The 25,210-nt window shown below is 35.9% G+C and overlaps 1 protein-coding gene across 7 annotated transcripts in view; it reads left to right on the top strand.

The window, feature by feature from the left end:
• The window catches only part of ARID4B (AT-rich interaction domain 4B), a 138,261-nt gene that overhangs the window by 93,016 nt on the left and 20,035 nt on the right, over window positions 1-25,210 (top strand). For 4 of the 7 annotated variants that reach the window (XM_044942036.2, XM_044942035.2, XM_044942039.1 and 1 more), the window contains exons 15-19: window positions 701-944; window positions 1,251-1,426; window positions 6,077-6,349; window positions 21,400-21,484; window positions 23,803-24,001. In XM_044942036.2, the coding sequence (XP_044797971.1) occupies window positions 701-944; window positions 1,251-1,426; window positions 6,077-6,349; window positions 21,400-21,484; window positions 23,803-24,001 (977 nt within the window). The remainder of the gene's footprint in view (window positions 1-700; window positions 945-1,250; window positions 1,427-6,076; window positions 6,350-21,399; window positions 21,485-23,802; window positions 24,002-25,210) is intronic. The other 3 variants (XM_044942037.2, XM_006075484.4, XM_044942038.2) reach the window with 3 other exon arrangements.

Genomic DNA, 25,210 nt, shown 5'->3' with positions numbered 1-25,210 from the left:
TCTTTGCATCAGGTGGCCATAGTATTGGGGTCTTGTCACATGCATCAGTTCTTTGCATCAGGTGGCCAAAGTATTGGCGTTTCAGCTTCAGCATCAGTCCTTCCAGTGAATATTCAGGACTGATTTCCATGAATATTAGATCTGTGAGATAATCTGTGAAGAAAGTTTTTGTGCTCAGGCAAATTTGGAAAGTATTGTGTAGAAGTTAAAATGCCAAAGTTTTAAAGTCACATAAACCCAGGTTCGAATCCTGGTTCTGCCAGTTATTTGTTGTTTATGCCCTTGGGCCACTTATTTGTTCTTTCAGACCTTGATTTTCTTGTTTATAAAATGAGATAATACTGTTTGTCTCATAGTAATGATTAGTCTGATCAGCTAGTGAAATTTTACATATACTCAGGGGTCCAGTACCTGACATATAAATAGGTGCTATTACTAGCTACTATTACTACAGTTACTACATTTAAGATTATGACTTTCTTTTCACTTTTAGTATTTTTTTTTAATGAAGTTTTTTTCTTTGAAAAATGTTTCTATTTGAGTAAAAAGATTATAAAGAACTGAATTAAAATAAGCTAGAATGTTAAGGTAGCTCAATATCTGAGAACTTAGAAGAAGTGAACACATATTTTAAAAACCACAACTCTACAATAACATTTCGAAATGTTTTCCCAAATATAACTTCTTTTCATGTTTCCAGATACTTATATGGTTTTGAGGAGTACTGTAGGTCGGCCAATATTGAATTTCAGATGGCACTGCCAGAGAAAGTTGTTAACAAGCCTTGTAAGGAGTGTGAAAATGTAAAAGAAATAAAAGTTAAGGAAGAAAATGAACCAGAAATTAAAGAAATAAAGATTGAAGAGGAAGCAAATATAATACCAAAAGAAGAAAAGCCTCTTGAAGAGGGTGTTGAAAGAAAGGAAAATACTCAGCCCTCTCAGGTAAATAGGATACTGTTTATAGTCCTTTGTTTTCTCTGATACATTTTCTCCATCCTCTCTAAAGATTCCTTATTTAATTTATCTTACAAATTTTATTGTTCATTCATTTTCTTTATTACGTGCTATTTTTGTGTTTGAAATAGCCGTTAGCTATTTTTGCCATTATTTTAGGGATGGCAGAAGAATGTTAAAATAACTTTCTCAGTGTTTGTACTGTTTGGTACCTCCTGTGCTAATAATTAGATAATGGAATTAGGTTGACAGATTTTTACTTTTGTTGGTTTAGTTCCTCTGATCTTTTTCTAGGGGAGTAAAAAGAATTTATTAGAATCTATGCCTACACAATCTGAACAGGAAAAAGAAGTTAACATGAAAAAAACAGAAGAAAAGGAAAATCTGGAAGATAAAGATGATGATACAACTGGAGCAGATGAATCCCTCAGCATAAAGGTAGAAGCTGAAGAAGAAAAAGCAAAATCTGGGTAAGAAATCTGTTTTTGGTTAAGATGCGTTTTATAGCTGAATGAATTCTTGTAATTTGCTCTTTGTGTGTTTTTATGAATCTAAATGTGATTGACAAAATAAATAATTGAGTGATTTTAATTTGTATTTATTATGCAGATAGCATTTGCCTCCTTCAGAGACCCTACTAATGCAAATTTGTAGAAAAAGATCATATATCTGATCCATTATTCTTGCTCTCATCATGGAAATTTATGAAATCTTGAGCTAGAGAAAAACAGTTCTTACTGCATTAGCCTCTGCTTCATAACTATATAATACAAATTTGGGAAGATGTCTTTCTCCAGTGTTTTGTAGATGGTATGTTGGGTATAGATTTTGAGAGTTGTAATCATTTTTTAAGCAAACAATAAGAATGGAAAAGTGCTAGTACTTAGTTTATAAAAAGTCAAAATTGTTATATTGCATTTTATGTGATAGTAGCATTTACTTGGTTTGGTCAGTTTGAGAATTATTTAGCAGTGTATCAAGAATACCTATACCAACAGTGGACCCTGCATTTTATAGGTGATTTTTGGCATTTCTTCTTGTTTCTGAGGCTTAAAAAAAAAGCTAAACATCCCCATTGTTAGTGATTCTTTTAAATAAGTACAAATATATATTTTTTTGATCATTTACGTATTTTCTAAAATTTGGCCATAGCATGCAGACAAGCAAGGAAGAAGAAAAAACAATGCTTAGATGACTATAGTAAAATGTGTTTATTACACTTCGTAATATATATGTCTCTCTGTGTACAAATGTGTATTTCAAGTACTCCTTAGTGATACTGGAAATTATTTCTACTTTTAAGAAACTTAGTATCTTTTTGCTTAAAATCTCTTGCTCATTTTGGTGGTGGTTGGTGGTTTAGTCACTAAGTTGTGTCTGACTCTTATGACCCCATGGCTGTAGCCCGCCAGGCTCCTCTGTCCATGGGATTCTCCAGGCAGGAATACTGGAGTGGGTTGCCATTTCCTCCTCCAGGGGATCTTCCTGACCCAGGGATTGAGCTCCTGTCTCCTGCAATATGCATTGCAGGCATATTGTTTACTGACTGAGCCATTTTAGTGTTCTTCTAAAATTTTGACCACAACATGCAAATAAACATGGAAAAATAAAACTGGCTTTAGATGAATATAGTTTGTTTGTTTATGATACTTAGTTATGTTTCTGTGTGTGTTAAATGTATATTTGAAGTACTCTTGCTGCTACTTGAAGACTACGTCAGCTATTAAGAAATTTAGTAAGGATTCAGCTTTTTGCCTAAAAATCTGATTTATAAATATGCATCTATTTCTGGAGCATTTACCGTGTGGAAAGCCCTGTAATAAGCCTATATTTTCTCTTTGTGATTAATAATTATCTTAATTTTTCATGTTGGTACTTCAGCTTATTTTATGGTATAAACTATATTTTGTAGATTTTTTGAATTCTTCAGTTATATGGCTTATGTATTTATTTATTAAATTTTTAACATTTTTATACACTTTTTTAAGAATGTCAGTTTTATTTCTGACTGCGTCAGGGCTTGGTTGTGGCACCCAGGCTTCTCTCTAGCTGCAGTGCACGGGCTCCAGAGCTCGGGCTCAGCAGTTGGGGCGCACAGGCAGAGTTGCCCCGCGGCATGTGGGGTCTCAGTTCCCTGACCAGGGATTGAACCTGCGTTGCCCACCAGGAAAGTTCCTATGGCTTTTTATTTACTGCAGATATTTATAAATGTATCATACCACAAACAAATTTTCCTGATGTGGCTGCTGTAGAAGGTTTATGGGTTAGAAATATCCAAAACTGATCTCTGGATTTTATTAGATCAGTGCAACAGAAAATTTGTGATTGTAAAGAATTAATATATAAATATTTACCTAGTATATAAACTGTCTCTGAGTAATTAGCTGGTACAAGAACTTTCGGTGTCCTTCCTTTGTAGTTCAGGTGTGTAAGATTAAATAATTGAATTTATGTAAAATGTCTGGTTCAGTGCCTGGACCGTAGTAGGTACTAATGAACTATAGTCATTATTTTGTTCTTAATTTTGGTCCATTGTAAGTAAGGAATGTGACGTCAAACTTGGGAAATTTGATATTTGTGAGTTCCGATGAAAAAGTCCTCGTGAATACATTTGGTTTCCCAAAATGTAAAAGATAACTCATGTAATGTGTGTGTGTTTTGTGTTTATGTTTGTGTGTAATACATACATCCGCTTAGTATACTGGCTACATTTTATACTTTGAAAGGCTCTCTATCTTGGCATTCTATGTTCTGTTTGATGTATCTACCTCTGATTTTGCCACTGAGAAGAGAAGGAGGGGGAGAATATTTGCTTCAGCTGATAGCCAGTAATTGTGTTGTTTGCCTCTTTGTAGTTCAGTGTGTTATTGAGTGACTCATTTGGTTTGTGTCTGAGGTTGACATTAAATGAGAAATTCTAATTTTTAATTTTTGATTGCTTTTAAAAATTAATATAGAGTATTAGGTTTCTTCCAGATTACATAAAAGATTGCCCTGGCTACCACTTAAAGTAGGATTGTACTAGCTGTTATTGACATTTGCCGGTTGTGTTCAGTGCTACGTGTGCGTGTGTGCTCAATCGCTCAGTCGTGTCTGACTCTTTGCGACCCCATGGACTGTAGCCCACCAGGCTCCTCTGTCCATGGGATTCTCCAGGCAAGAATACTGGAATGGGGTGTCGTTCCCTCCTCCAGGGGACCTTCCCGACCCAGGGATTGAATCTGTGTCTCCTGCCTTGGCAGGTAGATTCTTTACCCTTGAGCCGCCAGGGAAACCCTCAGTCCTATATAGTTTTGGCTTAATAATGTAATGTACAGTTTAGAGTTAGTTTTCGTTTAAAACATTTTAAACTTTTAATCATCTTATATCTCTTTTATGTTTTGTATAGTGATTCTGAGATGCATGATAAATCTCTTTGGTGTATGATCCATCTTTGTTGTATCTACCAGAATATGCTTTCTTTTCTCCGTGATGAGCAGCGATATAATCTTCTGATGAAACAAGTAGTATTCTTTCAGAAAAAGCCTTACTGTTTTAATTTTACATATGTTTATTACATATATAAGTCAGTTAAAGTTGTTAATATCTGATAGTTTCTTAGATATTTCAGCCTTTCTGATAGTTTCTTAGATATTTCAGCTTTACAATTTTTTCATTATAGAAATGTTAATAGATTTTCAGTAGTAGAGTTCATATTTTTTATCTCTGATGACAGCTGGATTCATTTAATTTTTAAGTACCAATTTGACTATAAACAAGTCTTTAAAATAGGAGTAATTCTTAAGAATCTTTGTAGACTTTGTGATGCATTTCAGAGGAAATTGACTCATTTGGTACTTTTGTGAACTCAGACTTAATTTCATAAGTATATTAAGCTTCCCTTCATCCCTGCTGCCTCACTGTATAGAAGGAAAGGGGTAGGAGAATAAAAAAGCCTTATAGTTCTACTTGTGACATTATTTCTAATTTATTTTTTGTTGCCTACATAATTGTGTAATTAGGAATGATAAAGTATGTTATTGCTAAAAAAGTTTGCATATAAGAATATAAAACTAAAATTATTAGTGGAGGAATTTTTTTTTTTAACATACTATACCCATTAACTTTTAAGGGTTAGTTACTTAGTTGTCTTATGGTTTTATTTTATGACATTTATTCATTTGTCACCTATAAAGTGATGGATTCTTTTTGAGAGCTAACTGTTGTAATAAGGATAGACATACTGCAGAGTAAATAATTGAAGTTTTTAAAAAATAAATCTAGTACATGGAAAATTTATAATTTAAGATTTTGCTCCAATTTATTGAATACAAATTTGTGATCAACATAAAATGAATATGATTGTTTTAGAGAGTATGTGATATTGAGAAGACCAGAATGGTTGCATTGCTGCTTCTAGAATGCAAATGACTTTGTTTCATATTTGCAACCGGTCTCTCATATGCCTGTTTCTTCAGAACTTTAAAGTTGAGAGAATTGGTAGAAGAGGACTTTTGGTAAATATGGAGAAAAGAGAGCAGAAATTGTGTTGAAGTTTAGAAGAATAGAAAGAAAAAAGTTGATGTGATTTTAATGTGAACTTAGTAGGATCTTCCTATAAAAGGTGAAATAATATTTCATTTAATACAACTTCAGAAAATCTGGTTGAAATTATTTTAATTATTAAAACTAGCCATTGGCTAGTAAAAACTTGTTTAAACATCTGGAGGTTGGAAATACTTGAATGAAAAATATTTTTTAGTCAGGAAATGGCTATGAGTTACGATGACTTTTGTTTTTGTTAACTGAATTATAAAAAACTTCTACAATAAAACATGAGGAAAATGTTAGCGTCGACCTTACTAGCTAGTTTCTTGCTGTTCAGCACAACTTCTGTTCTTCTGCCTTTTGGACATTTTCTTTTAATACACTTACTTTTCAGTTTTCATTTTCTCTGAATATATCTTTCTGTAATCATCCATGGTCATCTCATACAGTTTTAGTTTTTAATATTAAATTGAAACTCAGAGAATATCATACGCTCGGAACCTGCTGTTCCCGGAACAATCACAGCCACGATTTTTATCAATTTATGTGGTTTGGAACTGAAAAGCTTATGAAGTGTCTTTTATTAACTGCAGTTTTTTAAACCTTTCAAGAGATGAAACGAATAAAGAGGAAGAGGAAGATGATGAAGAAGTAGAGGAGGAGGAGGAGGAGGAGGAGGAAGAGGATGAAGAGGATGATGACAGCAATGAGGAAGAGGAGTTTGAGTGCTATCCACCAGGCATGAAAGTCCAAGTGCGGTATGGACGAGGGAAAAATCAAAAAATGTATGAAGCTAGTATTAAAGATTCTGATGTCGAAGGTGGAGAGGTCCTTTACTTGGTGCATTACTGCGGATGGAATGTGAGGTAACTTGAGTTTTAGCTAGTGATTACTACCTAAAAAATCTTGTACAGTAATTTTCTATTTTAAAATTTAACGAATTATAGATTTATTAGTATTCCAATTGAGGTCATAGTATACCATATAAAAAACATGGAGTTTTGGCTTGTAAATACCTCTCTCATTGACTTCCTACTTACTGTTTTCAATACTTCAAAGATATCCTTAGTGTCTACAAAACTAAAGTCTGTGTAGTTGATTTTAATATTATGCATGTAGATTAATAGGGGCAACATTGTTGGTAAAATGATAGAAAACTTTCTTGAGGTCTACCGGCCAATTCTGAGGCTTCTGGCTCTTGCATTTTCATCTACCTTTCCACGGTAACCTCTTCCTTGTTTTCTTCTTAAATCATCACATTTCTTTCCTTTAGTAGGCAGGATTTTCAAGTTGTGATTTCTTAGGAAGCTTTAGCTATTTCAGGAAGGCCTTATATCCTCATTAGCAGCTCTTGCATTACATCTTGTTCAGAAGCCTCAGAAATTAATTTTTATGTTTGAAACAATGATTGAAATGTGAGCAAGTCTGCTTGACTGAAATAGGGCGCATGGTCCAACTCTACTTACCTAGGGAACTGAAAAGCAGGACTGAGTTTTCTTCTTATACAAGTTTTCTTTGGTAATATCTGAATTTTATCCAAAGTTGGCAAGCTAGTTTTGGGATCTGAGCATCTAGATATCTTTAAGAAAAACCTTATTTATTTTGGAATGTCTGATACTATATTTGCAGTAGCCTGTGATAAGAGTTGTAGCTTTTGAAAAGGTTGCCATCGAAGTTTTCAGCGGTGGTGTCATGGTGTGCCTAGTGTTTTCAAGGAGGAATACAGTTCTCATGATTTATGTTTACATTGTATTCTGTGGTTTGGAATGTGATTAAGAAAACATCATCTCCAGAGTGTCTGTTTCTTAAAAAAAAAATACACTCTCTGTTTCTTAAAAGTACAATTTGTGTTGTCTTTTTGCAGCAGTAGGAAGCTTTGGAAGCATGTCTAATCTGATTACCTTTCCTAATTTGAGAATAGTGCAGTTCTGTTCCATTCTGAAGCTTGGAAGAAAACAGCACTCAAGGCATAAGGAAATGTGTAGGAGTTCTTTTGGGGACTTTTTTTCCTTTATTACTTCTAACCAGAAAGAGTAACAAAGTTTTGGATTTTAAGAATGCCTATCAGTATTGTTCTGATGAAACATAAGCTTCTCCAGATACCACTTTTTAACATCCTGTGTAATTTATCCTCTTGGCTGTTGGTTCAAACTACTATGTAAGGCCCACAAGATAGATAATCTGAGATACATCATCTTTTATGTTTTTTTGTTTGTTTCCAGTTCTTTCCTTCTAGTTATTCTGCTAGGTTATATAATGAGGCAGTTTTCCTAGAAGTCTTTATAAAATGCTTTAATTCTGTGACCAGTGGGTAGAATTAAAGCATTCTCCAAGTTCAGCTGTAACACAGACTTGATTATTTTCTGTTAATTATCTCATCAAATAGAAGAGGCATAGATAAAAATTGAAACATTCATGAAATTATTCTGCAGTTAAGTTACAACTTTGTTTTGTTAAGAAAAGATTGAATAAAGGAAAGAGTAATCCTGTCGTAGGAGCACTTGGATTTTAGAGGATAGAAAGAATGTTTGGTGCTTGTGCTTTGAAGTAGATGGAGGGTTGGGTAGAGTAAGGGAAGATTTTAAATTGAGGCATTCAAGTTTTTAATAACATAGAAAAGAAAAATGAGGCCTAGTTCAACAAGACAAACTTGAATTAATGAGAAGGATGTCATCTACTCCTGACAACTGATGCATTTGTATGGTACGAACTTTCAAAAGAAGAAAACTTATCATCTTGATGAAGACCTGTAGAGTGGATCTCTACAGACTCCAGCATCACAGAGAAAACAATTGTACTTCAGTAGATTAAGCAGTCATTTTTATATAGGCACTGTTCTAGTATTTCCATTTCTCTCTGGAATAATAAATACCCAAAGAGTCTGTCTTATTGATGAACAAGAAATTGTGAGTTTTGCCGCTCCTTTACATCTGAAGCTAATCTGATGAGGACCTCAACAAATCCTCATCAGCTCTGCAACTGTCTTCCTGTTACTTGGGAGAGCTCCAGCTTGATTTCTGAATTTAAACTTGAGTTGTGCAATTAGAAGTGAAGATTTATGCATGAAGTTTCATGAAAATAGTTTTATTTTCACTGGCAGTCATTCATTAACAGTAGCAATTTAGGAAATTTTGTATGGAACTGTTTGAGTTTTGTTTGATAGGAAACATTTTCCAGAAAGCAGATTTTTCTTAAGAAAAATAATGTCTATCTTAGTTAGAAAAATACTGTTTTCTTACGATTTCTACATTTTTTTTTATGAAGTTCTATATAAACCTTTATGTTAATTTTCATTTATACCCCTATTTCATAACTGAAAATGTCACTTTTTTTTTTAAATATAAGATAGTGTTTGGGCCAATTTGTTTTTAACTACTACAATGAGAAAAAATACATTTTAAAGTGCTCACATCAGATTTATGAGAAATAGCCAGAATTCTGATCCTTAACCACATTGTGCTTCAGTGCTAAGTTACTTGAGTTGTGTGACTCTTTGTGACCCCACAGACTGACTGTAGCCCGCCAGGTTCTCTGTCCATGGGATTCTCCAGGCAGGAATATTGTAGTGGCTTGTCATTTCCTCTTCCAGGGGATCTTCCTGACCCAGGGATCCAACCTGAGTCTCTTACAAGTCTCCTGCATTGGCAGCAAGGTTCTTTACCACTAGCGCCACCTGGGAAGCCCAAAATGGTAAAACATAGCTACAGAATTTTTCAGCTATGATGATCCTATGTAAGGCTGTTGTCCAGTGCTAGTATTTACTGTTTCACCACATGCTTGTTTACAGAATTTTAAAAACATCCAAAAATCACATTCAATAGGAAAATACATAAAAGAAAGATAAGATCACTTTTTTGTATTGTAGTGTTCTCTTTTCGTCTTTTAAACAATATATCTCCATACATTAAAAAACTTATAGTCATACTTCAGTAATTCTAATAGTAGGCTCTGTGTTATATTTGTTTTAATTTCTCAGTGATGTTTATATTTTATAGATATTTTTAGTATTATTAGCTAATTGATCCTTTTCACTCTCAGGTTTCTAGGTCATGCCATAAAACATAGGATTGATGTTTGAAAATAAAGTTACAGTTTGGAATTCATTGGCCATAACTTTGAGTATGTTGGATTTATCTTTGTTCAGTAGCAAATAGCCTTGTTCAGTAATATTTACAACCTTGTATGTTAGAACTATCTAGACTGCTTGGCATGGGATTTAAAATACATCAATATTCTATCATGTATTGGTGCTGATTTATTTTTCTCCATTTCCACCTTGACTTTCTATAACCATGGATTTGGGAATTTGACTAGAGAATTTATTTTTTATGTTGATGATTACCAAGTATATTAAAGAATACTCTAACTAAAAATAAGAGACACTGTAAGTTTCAACTGTAACTCAGATAACAAGTTAGTTCTAGTCCATATTATGTCACAGAAAACTGAAAATATGGTAAATTATTCTTGAATATATTATTTGAAATGAAAATGTATTTCATTTTAAAAATACCATATTTTTCTAAGCAAATTGGCACTTCCTTGGAGGGAATAGGTGGAGTAAAAAGCTTTCACAAACCAGTTGGTTTAACCACATTTTTGTGAGCATGCACCCGCTGTTTATCAAACATGTTTCTTTATTTGGCAAACATAAGTTCAACATCTATGAGCTAATATTGCGCTTTGCACTAAAGGTACAAAGAAATATTCCCTATCGAGGAATTTGTCCAGGTGAGGGAAGTACCCCACCAGGATTTACAACCCTCTAATGCCCTCAACTTCTCCTTATGTTGCTTACATTCTTCAGTCATTTCTTATAATTTTTTTTATACCCCTGTATTCTTCTGTTGCTCTTCTGTTGCTTTGCAACACCTGCTTGACAGAACCGCAAGAATCCGATTAAATCTAACACTCCTCCTCCTCCTCCTTGCTGCACCTGTGCAGTTGATCAGCAACCACAGTGACTGGTCTTGTTTTAAATTTATGACTCAACCTCAAGTGGGCACTGTATGTCCTCCCCCCGTGCTCTACTTTCTCAGACTTTTATTTTTTAATGGCATAATCTTTAATTATTACTGTAATTTTTATTGCTATCATTAACATGTAATACTATATTCAGGTGTACAATAATAACAATTTGATGTTTGTATATATTACTCAGTGATCACTGCAGTAAATGTAATGATCACATCCATCACTGTACATAGTTACAGAAATCTTTCTTTTTTAATGTTATTTCTTCCCTCCTCAAAGCCCCAGCAACTCTCTCCATCCCCACTTTGAGCTGGTGACCTCATTGAAAAATTGAAAGAAGAAAATTTCTACAGAATTCCACTACATGACCTTCTTACCTATATTTTATGCTGCCATATTTTATGCCTTCTCATCTTTCACTTTAGGTGAACAAGCATACTACTATCTAAAACCCATCTTCTAACTGACATACCTTCTGGCAAAATCAGAGTTATGGGCCCAGAAATTCTCCTCTTTTTTCTGTATATTTTCAGTTTCTTGTTCTGTTCTAAACCATTCCCATCCGTATATAGACCTGCAGTTACTTCTTTCATCTCAAAGATCACTCCTTTGAACTTACCCCTGCGTTTTCTACTGTGGTGTTTCTTTGCTCCATTTCCATCCGGCAAAAATGATTTGAGTTATTTACACTTGTTATCCACTTTTTCTATTGTTTTTATGTAAACCCAACCCAGTAAGGCTCATGCCACCCTGCACCTCCAGAACTGTCAACTGTTCAGCCTTATTTCTTAACTTCTTACTTGTCTTACCTGTGTGACTGACCCAGTTGATCAGTTTCTGTGATACTTTTTACATGAGTTCCAACTGCGGCAGCTGCAGTTACTTTTCTTATTTTTCTTTTCTGCCTTTCTCAAAATTAAGAAACCACTTCTCAGTTATTATATCTTTTCTATCTTATTTCTTGTCTTTATGTGTTTTCTCTTTTACTTGTTCTCTTCTTTTATTCTTCCAGTATACACTTTAATTTACACTGTATTTCTATTTTTCGAATTCTGATTTGAGTCACTTTTTTGATGTTGAATTTAAAGAAAAAAAATTTTTTTGCCCATTTTTGAATTGGTTGTTTTTTTGTTGATGTTAAAGAGTTGTCAGAGTTCTTTATGTATTCTGTATACTAATCCCTTATCAGACATATAATTTGCATATATTTTCTCTCGTGAGCCCACAGAATTGTCTTTTCACCCTTGGTATTGTCATTTGCTGTACAGAAGTTTTTAATTTTGATAAAGTCCAATTTTTCTATTTTTTTTCTGTGTTGCTCATGCTTTTGGTTTGTATCCTAGAAAACATTGCCAAATTCAGTGTTACAAAAATGTCCCCATTTTGTTATGAGAGTTTTATAGTTTTAGCTTTAATATTTAGCATTTTGGTCCATCTTGAGTTAATTTTTATCTTTGATGTAGTATTCAACTTTTTTAATGACCTCTTTGGGTCATACACAGAGCCCATCTCTTAATTTGCAGATAAAATGGGGTTGAGAGTTAGAGGCTTGAATGGACTGGACGTGCCCAATCCTGTGACTTTTCTTCCACTCCTGTGACTTCTTCCACTCCATGTTAAGTTAAAGAACTGTAAATGAAGGCCATTTGACAGTGGTCTCCAAGTAAATATCTGTCAGTCTGTTTTAAGGAGAGAAGGGGAACATGGCCCATATCTCTCTCTAAGCCCCCTTACCCTCTTTGTGCACACCTCCTCTCGTGTGCTCTTCTTCATTTCACACCTCACTGCCATCTCCAAACTCTTGTCTCCATAAACCCTTCCGTCCTAGCCTGTTCACTTACGTTTATGATCCAAAGCATTAAAATGGAAAACTACTATGGAAGTCAAGGGCTGTATGTTACTGCTCATGTGAAAAATTGTTTTGCACCATGTAAAATGCTTTATATTAGACAGTCCTTCATGTAGAGAAATTTAAATGAAAGCTTATAAGCAGTGAGTAAAGTGAACATAAATATAATTTCTCTTTATAAAAATGACTTTTTGAGTTGGTTAGCTTTTCAGCACAAGTGAAAAGAAACATTTCCTTTGTGAAAAAGATGAATGAACTCAGGTATTTTTGCACTCAAATGGCTTTTCTCTCTCTCGGAGTGCTTATTTAACTGGACCTATTCCATCAGTATTTATTATAGATTGATAGGTACATTTACTGTAAAGCATAAACTTGGACCTGTCCCATTTCATAGCTTTATAGATTGGCAGGTACATCAGTATGTTTGTCTAAATGTGCACAAAAATACTAACCCCCTAAACTTATCAAATATTCATAAAACAAACTTTAGGGATTCTTTAGAAGTCAGCAGTTGCATCACAACATACAGTGAGTGCCAGAGTTGTTAACCATTTACAGTGATCTTTGTAGTCCTGGTACAATGTCCTATGATATGTTGTTAACATTATATTCCACCTCTGCCTGAAGACCTTTGTTTCATTTTACACAGTTAGATTTTCTAGGAAAACAGATCTATAGTATTGTAATGCCATTCTCTTATACTGTTTATGTCTTTAATATGATGATGCGATAATATTAGTGTTTCTATCATTCTGCTTTTCTCTATTATGATGAAACCATTCCTGCTTTTTTTGGTGTGACTTGAACAGTGTAACCTGGGGTGGAAATATGAAATGTTAAGAGCATGCTTAGAATTTTATTTTTTCAATACTGTGCTTTTATTTTTGTTTTGTTTTATCTTTTGAAGTTTATTTTTAAATTTTTTCGGCTGCACAGGCTCTTCACTGGTGTGCACGGGCTCTCTCTAGCTGTGGTCAGCAGGGTCTACTCTAGTTGTGGGGCACAGGCTTCTCACGTTGCAGAGCACAGGCTCCAGGGCTCATGGGCTCAGTAGTTGCATCACTCGGGCTCCGGAGCCCAGACTCAGTAGTTGTGGTGTACAGGCTTAGTTGCTCTGTAGCATGTGGGATCTTCCCGGACCAGGGATCAAACCCATGTCCCTGCATTGCAAGGTGGATTATTAGTCACTGTACCATCAGGGAAGCCCTGTTTTAAGTTCATGACTAAAGGCATTAAACAGTACTCACTAGATCTCTTTATAAATTTTGCTTTAGGTATTTTCTCACATTAAAAATAAATGTCTAAATCAAAATTATTACAGAAAATTCATAAAGTAGGTAACCTGGTTAAATTGCTTATAAAGTTTGTAATTGATAACTACATATTTTCCCACATATTTTCTTACCCACTTTAAGTGGGGAAATTCCTTTCTGTGCTGAGAGGGCCTAAATTTTCATCTCAGATGTGAGGTTTTTAAAGCTAAGTTAGTTTTATGATGTATATTATCTTTTTTGCATAGAGGTAGGCAAGATACAAAATACATAATTGTTCAGCAATTGCTAAATGGGTCTCTACAGAAAAAGTACAAATGATTTTAATATCTCACTTACATTAATGGTTGGTTACTAGATTTTTATCTTTTACAATCTGTATGTGTATTTTAAATAATGAGTTTTAAAATATTTTGTCAGTTCAGTTTTGCTTTTGAAGTTATTTGTGCATAATGTAATTATTGTGTGGGTATATGTAAACACATGACTGATAATATTTCTTTGAAAGTGGTTTAGTTGGGTTTAAACAGAGCCAAAATCTGAATTATTGTGGGCACAGTAACCGTTTTGGTATCTTATGTCTAGTTGACGAATGCTCTTTTCCATTTTTATTGTTGCTAAATGATTTCTTAGATGATTTGCCAACACATCCAAACAAAAATCAAAACGTTTTCTTTTTAGAACTCTTTCTTTTTCTCTGGTGAGAGCAAGTATGCTATGGTCTCTGAATGGTTCCTTTTAGCTTTGTATAAGTATTTTAATTCAACACATTAAAATTTCAAATATCATGTAGCTGCTTTTTTGGGAAGGGTTCCGAAGATTTGTATTGTTGCCATGAATGGCTGACTACTGTTGTCCTCTCTGTTAAATTGTAAGCTCCTTGAGAAGATGCTGTGGTGCATTCATTGCCTAGCGCCTAGTGCAGAGCCTGTCACGTGACAGGTACCTAACAAATATTTGTCCAGGGAACAAGCCCTTGTGCAGACTTCTAGTCTGGGGTTTCGTTCGAGTTTTTAATTTGGGGATCATCCGTTCTACTTTGCTTCATTTTGTGGAGGTCAGGGAGCCAACTGCTAGAATTTAAATGAGCTGCCCATGCTCTGTTCTTTCATGTTTATTCCATTAGTTGAATGTTAGAAGATACCAACAGATTTTCCCAAGTCAGTATATTCTTTGAAAATATTTTCCTTAGTACTTGAAGTATCAGATGAGATACTTATCTAGGCTCCACACATTAATTACAAACAGTTTATTGATAACTGAGTTGAAAAAGTATGGTCTAATCACCAACGGGTTCAGTCTTCATTTTTGTATTCAGTGTTTGTTCATGTTTGTTTCAGTATTTGTTTTTCTTGGTTTTTTAATATTTGTTGTTTAATGAAAGTATTTAGTAATTTTCGTTTCCTTGTGCTCTTGCAAGCTGTATTTCCTTTTGGGCCAGTTGCTCTCTTCAGTTCGTAATTTCTAAATTTAAAGTCCAATTATAGGCAGTACTGGAGCAGGAAGTGGCAACCGACTCCAGTATTCTTGCCTGCAGGATACCATGGACAGAGGAACTTGGCGGGCTGCAGTCCATAGGGCTGCAATGAGTCGGACATGACTGAAGTGACTTAGCATGCATGCATGTAGGCGGTGCAGTTTTTATCAATAGTCTAGAGTACCTGGTTTTCCTCAGACATTCTTATAAAACTCTGATGCTTGAATTAAAGTTGCAAGTCATTTTGTTCATAGGCCAAATGCTTAGCTTCAATTTCTTTACTAGTTTTCAAGCTGTATCATCACAAAACATGACAGCTGACAGCAGTGGGCCTGCTGTCCTTGGGGGAAAATCTAGGTATTTAGCAATGAAGGGGTTTCTTGGAATACCTGTTGCCCTGAATAGCTGTTAATAGTGTTCTTCATTCACAGTTGAGAGTCTGCATTGGAACATGCATTCTAATATCTTGATTTCCTTTGTGGTATTTAAAGCAGAATCAGGAGTACTGGAGAGCCACTGGGACAGGATGACCACTATGGCTGAGGGATGAAAGCATGTTCATTTATTTGGGAATGTTTGAGAGGAGGAGGAAAGCATCTTAAAACCAGAAAATTTATATTTGACTTAGTTTTTTTAATTCCTGTTTTCTTTAAAGAGGTTATTATTTATATATTTATTTTTAAATTGAAGTATATTTGCTTTATAGAATTGTATTGTCGTCTGTCAAACCTCAACATAAATCAGCCATAGGTATACCTATATCCCCTCACTTTTGAACCTCCCTCCCGTCTCCCTCCCCACCCCACCCCTCTAGGTTGATACAGAGCCCCTGTTTTGAGTTTCCTGAGCCATACAACAAATTCCCATTGGTTGTCTGTTTTACATATGGTAATGTAAGTTTCCATGTTAGTCTGTCCATACATCTCACCCTCTCCTCCCCTCTCCCCATGTCCATAAGTCTGTTCTCTATGTCTGTTTCTCCATTGCTGCCCTGTAAATAAATTCTTCAGAACCATTTCTCTAGATTCCATATATATGCATTAGAATATGATATTTATCTTTCTCTTTCTGACTTACTTCACTCTGTATAATAGGTTCTAGGTTCATCCACCTCATAAAGAGGTTATTTTGAAGGATGAATGAATATCCTACTTGGTATGGTGCCCTGAGGAGAAATTGAGACATGTTTTATGGTCTCTTTTTTTTTTAAGCTACAATTTTCTGCTCTTTGCCACCTCCCCATAATTTCATATTTTTATGCAAGATATTTAAATTTCAACTAATTTTCCCATATTCTATCTTCTTGGACTATTTACTTATGCCTAACGTAAATATGTTGCAATCTCTTTTTAATAAATATTAAATATACTACATAAAAAGTTTTAAATTCATATAGAATAAACAGATTCAGTGACAGCTTTTTTTGTAGTTCTGATCTTAATTCTCTTTATTTTACTCAAGTCTTTATTCTTGGTATTTTATAGGGAATCAGAGATCTTAATCCATGATTATTACCTCCTTTATTTAAATTAACAAACACTAGTAAAATAAAAATTAAACTGGCCTAGCTCTTTGTCTTACATAATTTAATGTCAGTAGTAATTTGGGGGTATATCAGTTTGCTTTTTTCTCCTGCGTCAATTTCTTTTTCTCTCCTTTGTGTTCTTTGAAAGTATTCTGTAAAGAAAATAGAACTCTTGAATAATACTCTAGTGAGTAATTACATAACGGGCAAGAACATTTCTTTATATTTAAAATACAGTGGTTAGTTATGACATCAGTTTATTTTCTGGTCATTTTTTTCCCCTTGTAAGATTAGTCAGGCAACTAAGGTGATATTTAGAACCTCATTACATTCTGAAATGTTTGTCTGTTAATGTTTACATTGGTGGTCTCAACCTCAGGACTTCCCTGGTAGCTCAGCTGGTAAAGAATCTGCCTGCAATGCAGGAGACCCGGTTTGATTCCTGGGTCAGGAAGATACCCTGGAGAAGGGATAGGCTACCCACTCCAGTATTCTTGGGCTCCCGGGTGGCTCAGATGATAAAGAATGTGCCTGTAACGCAGGAGACCTGGGTTGGAAAGATCCCCTGGAGAAGAGAAGGGCTACTCGCTCCAGTATTCTGGCCTAGAGAATTCCATGGACTGTACAGTCCATGGGGTCACAAAGAGTTGGATATGACTCAGCGACTTTTCACTTTGCCTTTTCTCAACCTTTATGTGGGATAAGGGCATTTGTAATTTGAAGCAGCTACCTTAACCAAAATTCTCACACACTGTTTTCACCTGGTCTCCCTCCTCATGGGTTCATTCCTACTTTGCATTCTTAAGGAGGCTTTTTAGTTGCTGGTCTGTACTCTTCTGTATACTTGATGAGAATAGGACCTGGCACGCTTTCTCATTCTAGTGTCACATTGTTTAACAGGCCCATTTCCCATTCTTCTCAGACTCTTCACATAGTACTTTTTGGCAAGCCTGTAGTTTGAACGGTCAGTTCAATTCCATGGTTTGAGTTTCTTAATCTGTGCAATAAATTCATTGATAGATTTTTTTAAGGCATGTTCTAGTTCTGAAGGATATAAATTATAATAACACCAACAATATTGTTATTATTACATTTTATGAAAAGAGCATAAATCTGACTGAACAGTGAAAATGAAAGTTGCACAGTCATGTGACTCTTTGTGATCCCATGGACTGTAGCCCGCCAGGCTCCTCTGTCCATGGAATTCTCCAGGCAAGAGTACTGGAGTGGGCTGCCACTTCCTTCTCTAAAATCTGACTGAGAAAAGACAAGATCTAAAAGAATAGTATTAGAACAGTGGAATGCCTAAACAAACAGAAAGCATGAAGAAAATGGAATAGAAGGGGGCAAATAATAAGGGAGTCATATAATATTAGCTAATACTTATGGAACCATATCAATTCAGTTCAGTCGCTCAGTTGTGTCCAAGTCTTTGCGACCCCATGAATCGCAGCACGCCGTGGCATCACCAACTTCCAGAGTTCACTCAAACTCACGTCCATCGAGTCGGTGATGCCATCCAGCCATCTCATCCTCTGTCGTCCCCTTCTCCTCCTGCCCCCAATCCCTCCCAGCATGAGAGTCTTTTCCAATGAGTCAACTCTTTGCGTGAGGTGGCCAAAGTACTGGAGTTTCAGCTTTAGCATCAGTCCTTCCAAAGAACACCCAAGACTGATCTCCTTTAGAATGGACCGGTTGGATCTCCTTGCAGTCCAAAGGACTCTGACGAGTCTTCTCCAACACCACAGTTCAAAAGCATCAATTCTTCAGTGCTCAGCTTTCTTCACAGTCCAACTCTCACATCCATATATGACTACTGGAAAAACCATAGCCTTGAGTACTGCTGCTAAGTCGCTTCAGTTGTGTCCAACTCTGTGTGACCCCAAAGACGGCAGCCCACCAGGCTCTGCCATCCCTGGGATTCTCCAGGCAAGAACACTGCAGTGGGTTGCCATTTCCTTCTCCAATAGCCTTGACTAGACTGACCCATGTAATTACTCTAGTAGGAAACACATATAAAGAATTTTTCAAAGAATCTCCTAAAATCATGCAGAATGATCAGTAACTTAAAAAATGATTGTTACACAGTTTAGTTAAGACCATAGTGTTTAATGACTACTATTCAAATATTTTAGAAGCATGTATAGTTTGTTTCATCTAATTCCAGAAGCTTTCTCTAGCTTTTTTCCTGACTCAACATTGCTTCCACCCCCAGATTCATTACTCAAGGTCTGATAACCAGTCCCCTGATACCATCTGTAGAGGAGAGAATGTTTACCATATAGCATCTGTACTCTAGTGGTGCTTAGGGCAGCAAGCATCAGCCTGTGCCGTATGGAGTAACCATTATTCTATTTATGTATAGGTTCCTCCTACCTTGTTCCTAAGAAATTTTAAGCAGCGTACTTTACCTCTAAGTCATAAAGAAATCATTTTCACAGTGCACATTGTAACTATGAAGACAGTGACTATTTTTTGCTTGTTTGATGTGTTTGGTGCTCCATATAAAGTATACAAGGGTATAGTGTCTTGGTGATATTCTTACACTGAAAGCTACTGTTTTATCCTAATTTGAACTTTATCCTAACTTGACATATAATTCATGTCAAAAATACAAGTCGAATTAATAGTATACTTATTGGTAGTCAAAATACCTCGTATTACAAAATTAACTAAACAGAATCTTTGATTAAGAAAGGTTAAAATACTATTATATCTTTGTTTAGCTTATGTTGATGGTATGTGTAACCATCATGAACTATTTTTTCTCACAAGAAAACTGTGTTGTGTTTTTTTTAAAAAGTGCATAGCATTAATTCCCATAACTATATTCTAAAAAGAGCAACTTCTAGAAGTTCACATCCAACTTTGCAGAGGGTGGAGGTATTTTCTGTTTATTCTTCGCCTTCACTCTCTAATATTGTTAGGAGCTAAATTGCTTTCTTCTCAAGCATAATGCAGTTTTTAGCATTAATGGGAAAATTTAAAATATGTAAATATACAGGTAGGTGCTAATGTGCCAGTATACATACCAGAGGAGTGTTTTTAGTAGAAGAATAATATTTGCTTTATACCGAATAAACTGAAGTCTGAGGTTGAGAATGTCCTGACCACATAGCTAGTCAGCAGGGATCATGTAAAGACGTCTCTAGAACTCATCCCACCCTTTCCTCATCCTAACTATCACTGTGGCCCTCCCCAGCTTCCATCCTTTCCTCATTCCACCCTTTCCTTGTCCTAACTATCACTGTGGCCCTCCCCAGCTTCCATCCTTTCCTCATCCACCCTTCCCTCATCCTAACTATCACTGTGGCCCTCCCCAGCTTCCATCCTTTCCTCATCCACCCTTTCCTCGTCCTAACTATCACTGTGGCCCTCCCCAGCTTCCATCCTTTCCTCATCCACCCTTCCCTCATCCTAACTATCACTGTGGCCCTCCCCAGCTTCCATCCTTTCCTCGTCCTAACTATCACTGTGGCCCTCCCCAGCTTCCATCCTTTCCTCATCCACCCTTTCCTCGTCCTAACTATCACTGTGGCCCTCCCCAGCTTCCATCCTTTCCTCGTCCTAACTATCACTGTGGCCCTCCCCAGCTTCCATCCTTTCCTCATCCACCCTTTCCTCGTCCTAACTATCACTGTGGCCCTCCCCAGCTTCCCGCAGACACCAGCCTACCTTGCGGGGGTTGCGCCGTCAGCGTTGCTGCAGGCCACCGTTTGCACCAGCAGTCTAGCTCTGCCTGGGAGTCCTTACAGATACTTGCTAAACCTCTTCTGGGGCTTCCCAGGTGGCACGAGTGGTAAAGAACCTGCCTGCCAATGCAGGAGATGTAAGAGACATGGGTTTGATCCCTGGGTTGGGAAGATCCCCTGGAGGAGGGCAAGGCAACCCACTCCAGTATTGTTGCCTCCAGAGGAGCCTGGTGGGCTACAGTCCATTAGTGTCAAAAAGAGTTGGACACGATTGAAGGGACTTTGCATGTATGCATACAGGCCTACTCTAGGGCAAGAATATAATTTACTAGTAAGGTAATGACCTAAATCACTTACTTCCTGACTCAGGGTCTTTCTTACTTCACTTAATGCCTCTAATAATGAGGAGATTTTAATTTAAAAGCGCATTTTCAGTTTTTCATGTTCTCGAGTTAAAAATGTCAATCAGTTTTCCATTTTCCACAATAAATGTATGTGACTTTGAAACATAAAAAGAGGTTTATTTTTAATATTTCTTCTTTCTATCTGAGTTTGTTACAAAATTAAACTCCCCCCCTCTTAAACAAATAGATATATTGCAGTCAGTAGTAACTTGTGCCCTGTGAACTCCCGCAGACAGGCAGCACCAAGTGGAGAACCCATCACAACTGCCATCTGTATACATGGGAAGCAACTCCAAAGCCTGAAAACTTGGCAGTCATGCTTCCCTTTAGCTTCCTGATATGTTTAGGGAAAAATGAACTACTTGCTGCTTAAGAAAAGAACAAAGTAAACCAAAAAACGTATAGGAAATACTGTGAGTGCTCTTAATGGTTATTGTACAGCTTTGTTTTCTCTTTGGTGTAACAGAGGAAGTAGTGCTGGTCCAGGAATCCAGAGACCTAGCTGAGCCTTGGCTCAGCCAGTAGCTGAAAGTGTGTCCTGGGACAGGCCACTGCATCTCTCTCTGAGCCTCGGTAACTTTGTTCCTTAAACCAGGAAGTTGAACTTAGTGGCCCCCAAGGTTTTACAATATTATGATTCTATTTATGAGTTTCTCTTTAATATGGCATAGTTCCTTCTGTAGTATGTGTTTTGTATATTAATGTTAATTTCCTTTGATTTTAGGTATGATGAATGGATTAAAGCAGATAAAATAGTAAGACCTGCTGATAAAAATGTACCCAAGATAAAACATCGCAAGAAAATAAAGGTAATAAAAGCAAAATATATTTTGCTGTATATTATAGCTCTTAATTAAGGAACCTTTCCTCCAGAGTGAATTGAGAGAGAGACTCTGTGTGTGTGTGTGTGTGTGTGTGTGTGTGTGTGTTAGTAGAGTTGGAAATACTCTCTTGAAATAGCCAGTTTATCAAATACTAGATTTGGGTAAAATTAATATTGTCAGCTTATGGAAAGGCATTTTGAAAACAGTACTAAGTGATCTTTGAGGCTTTTTTAGTTCCAACATTGTATGAGTCCACTCACCCAAGATTTCACTTAGCCATTTCAGCTGTTCGTGCACCTCTGGTCTCCAACTGGGAGCCATGAAGTAGTGTGTAGCTGGGAACTCTGGGGTTACTGTAATAGCTGTAAACCGTTCAGAGGAAGAAAAGAAGGTGCCTGAAGGCACAGGAGAGCCTAGCTGTAGTTCTTTTGTTCCTAATCATCTTTCTGTCACTATAGACAGTGCTTTAGAATGTGTTCACGAGACCCCAAGAGGCACACACTGCATAGATAGCATGGGGAGTCTATTAATAATGTACTTGTATGGAGATTAATGTTAGTTTTATATATGATGGAATTAGTTTTGTTCATTCTAAGATTAAATCTTTTTAATGTTTTATTAGAAAGCAGACCATTAACTAGGTTTTAGAATATCTTTTATCTCTTAATGGCTTTTTACTACTTTGAATGGTATATATAATTTAAGTGTTTAATAGTCCTCCTGAAATTCAATTTTCATTTTAAAAGTGATGTGCTATTTACATTCTGGTTAAATGATACCTTCGTGGCCCTACGTACAAAATTTTTCCCCTAAAATGATTAGTCTTTTCTCACGATGAAACTGGGTTCATATTTTTAAAGTTTTGGTTTGGCAACTCAGTAGCTACAACTCAGGACACTCTTGGTCTTTCTTGGAAAGTGTGGAAGTCATGCTATTGCTCCTAAGCTACAAGAAGAATTTTGTGTGTGTGGCAGTAAAAAGCCTGTTTCCTTGCACAGAGCAAGTTTTAGGAGTCGTATTTCTCCGGTAGAGGATAGGATAGGGGGTAGGAGAAGCAATATTAGAATATTACTTAGGGAATTTTTTCTAAATATTTATTTACGTCTCAGTTTAGTTCTAGGCCCCTCCCAGGCATTTAAAATTGTTGGTCATAAGAGAAGAGGCATGTGAATTTTGGAAAAGCTTCCTAGAAATTATTTAATAATACCATACCCATCCCTTGATCTCATCTGAGAAGACAGCCATTAAAAGCCATATTTGAACTTTGCTTGGCGTAGACTATTTCTCCCTTCAGACTGCATGATATAGTATGATCTCTGGTATAAAGTGATGAAAAGTCTGGCAAGAATAGGAAAATTAGAGCAGCACTAATCATTGATAAGCTTTGGTACACATAAGCCTTCTCAGTGCATCCAGAACCTTCAGCTCAGTGCTCTGAGAAAGTGAATCTCACACTTAAGCACGTGTCACAGTCGCCTGGAGAACTTGGTGAAACGCAGATTGCTTGTTCCCATCCCCAGTGATTCTGATTCACTGGCTCTGAGTCTGGTTCAAGGAGTTTTCACTTAAATTGCCAGTAAGTGCTAAGGTCTCTGGGCCCATGGTCCATACTTAGAGAACCACTATCCTAAACAGAATTAACTTGTGTGTATCCAGAATAATACTAGCTCTGTACCATCTATGAGAGAACTGTGAAAATAGTCACTCAGCAATCTATAGAAGTTTCTAGAAAATATGTTAGCCCCTGCCCATCTATTCATAAATAGAGAATTTGGGAAATTTTCTCATTTTTTCATGAAACATTAATTTATCGATGCGGGAAGGATGTCCCACTGACTTGACTTTATATAGCAAGTCACTTGTTTCTTTCCAGTTGTCAACTGAAGATAACTGAGATTTTATCATTCCCAACCCTTATTTTATATTGAGAATCTTCCAGGTTTTAAAACTACCAGATTGAAATTGTTTCTTTTTTAAAAAATGAATATTTAAGCCTATTGTGATTTCATTTTTATAGAAATTGTAACACCAATTATTAGCAGTATGGAGGTTTGCTTTTCTTAATTGCCTATCTGATTGCTAATTTATTTCCATTAAAATATAAATATTAGAAACTTTCTCATCCTATAATATTTGTTAAGTTTGAAAAAACATCTCTGTTTTGTGGGACTTTATATTCTTTTTATGTTTTTTAGTAATGTAGTCTATAGCTTTGAGTTAAAAATGAGTTTTAGCATTGTTACTAATGAATGCTTCATGATAAATTATGACTAACGTAGCATACCTTTTTTTCCTTAACTTAGAATAAATTAGACAAAGAAAAAGACAAAGATGAAAAATACTCTCCTAAAAACTGTAAACTCCGGCGCTTGTCAAAACCTCCATTTCAGACAAATTCATCTCCTGAAATGGTATCCAAATTGGATCTTACTGATGCCAAGAACTCTGATACAGCTCACATTAAATCCATAGAAATCACTTCTATCCTTAATGGACTTCAAGGTAAACATAACGAGTATCCTGTTGCATGCAAGTATTTGTTTTAAATGTCTTTGTTTTAATTTTTATAAATCAAATGCTATAAAGGTAATTCAGTGACATTATCAAGTTCTCTTTTTTAATTGAACCATAACTTTGTTGACTCTGTTATTACTTGAAATCAGCCATTGATTTTATTTTTTTTACAACTGTATTAAACCTGTATATACTCCTAAAAAGGATATTATTTACTTTTTTTAAAACTGTGGCAAGCATAAACCTAACTATGTAAAAAAAGACAGTATTTCCACTTTAATGAAGGCTCATCTGAATAGAGTTTCCAGGTCATATTCAGCTTCTTTGTGAGTCTACAAAGACCTCTGTAAGGAAATTCATTGGGGCAAGGTTATTAGGGCCTTCTAGGAAACATCAGGGCTCTCAGGAATATCTGACATAATCTCAGTGGATGACCAAAAGAATTATGCTCAGTGCTATTGATAAGGTGCTCTGTATGTTCTGATTCTAGGCTGCCCAAATATACTCCTAGTTTTCAGGTGTAGGTTAAAACAAAATGTTTCTGCTGGGTAAAATGATGTCATTGCCTGATCCAGGTAATGGCACACAAGAGATTGAGCAGAGAGCTGGACTTTTATCACCAAATGGTTGGAACAAGCTAATATACATAGAAAGAATCTAATTGATGGCAAGAGGCATTTTGATGATGATAGAAGTCATATGAGTTCCTTTGGAAATAACACCACACGGGTCTGGACTGGTTTCCTACTGTATCTGGTGCATAGTTCTCTTCATGGGAACTTTTTAGAGCTCTCTCTTCATAGTCCCTAAAATTCTTTTCTTTCGGGTATCTGATTTTTAAAAATATCTTCTTTGGTATACTCACTGTGGTGGAGCACATTCTCTAGTAGATGTTAAGGACAGGTGAGTAAGAGGGAAGATAAATTTTTAGAGACTGTCCATATTTGAAAACATTACTTATGGTCTAGCAGGGTTGGAAGTTTTTCCTTAATTATTTTATTGGCATTGTTCAGCTGTATTTTTCCTTCAGTGTTTTCTGTGAAATCCAGAGCTCTTGTCCCTGATTCTTTGTGGATGACTTGTTTTATGGCTTGTTTTTTGCCTTCCCTTTGTCTGAAATCTTGAATCTTTGTTTTTAATGTGTTCATACTGCACAGAGATTATCCCTTTTGTGGATGTATTTTCATCTATTATAAT

The sequence above is a fragment of the Bubalus bubalis genome, chromosome 4 (genome assembly GCF_019923935.1).
Source record: "Bubalus bubalis isolate 160015118507 breed Murrah chromosome 4, NDDB_SH_1, whole genome shotgun sequence".
Classification (NCBI taxonomy): Eukaryota; Metazoa; Chordata; class Mammalia; order Artiodactyla; family Bovidae; genus Bubalus; species Bubalus bubalis.
Note: the sequence above shows the minus strand (reverse complement) of the source record. Positions and strands in the feature narration are given on the sequence as shown.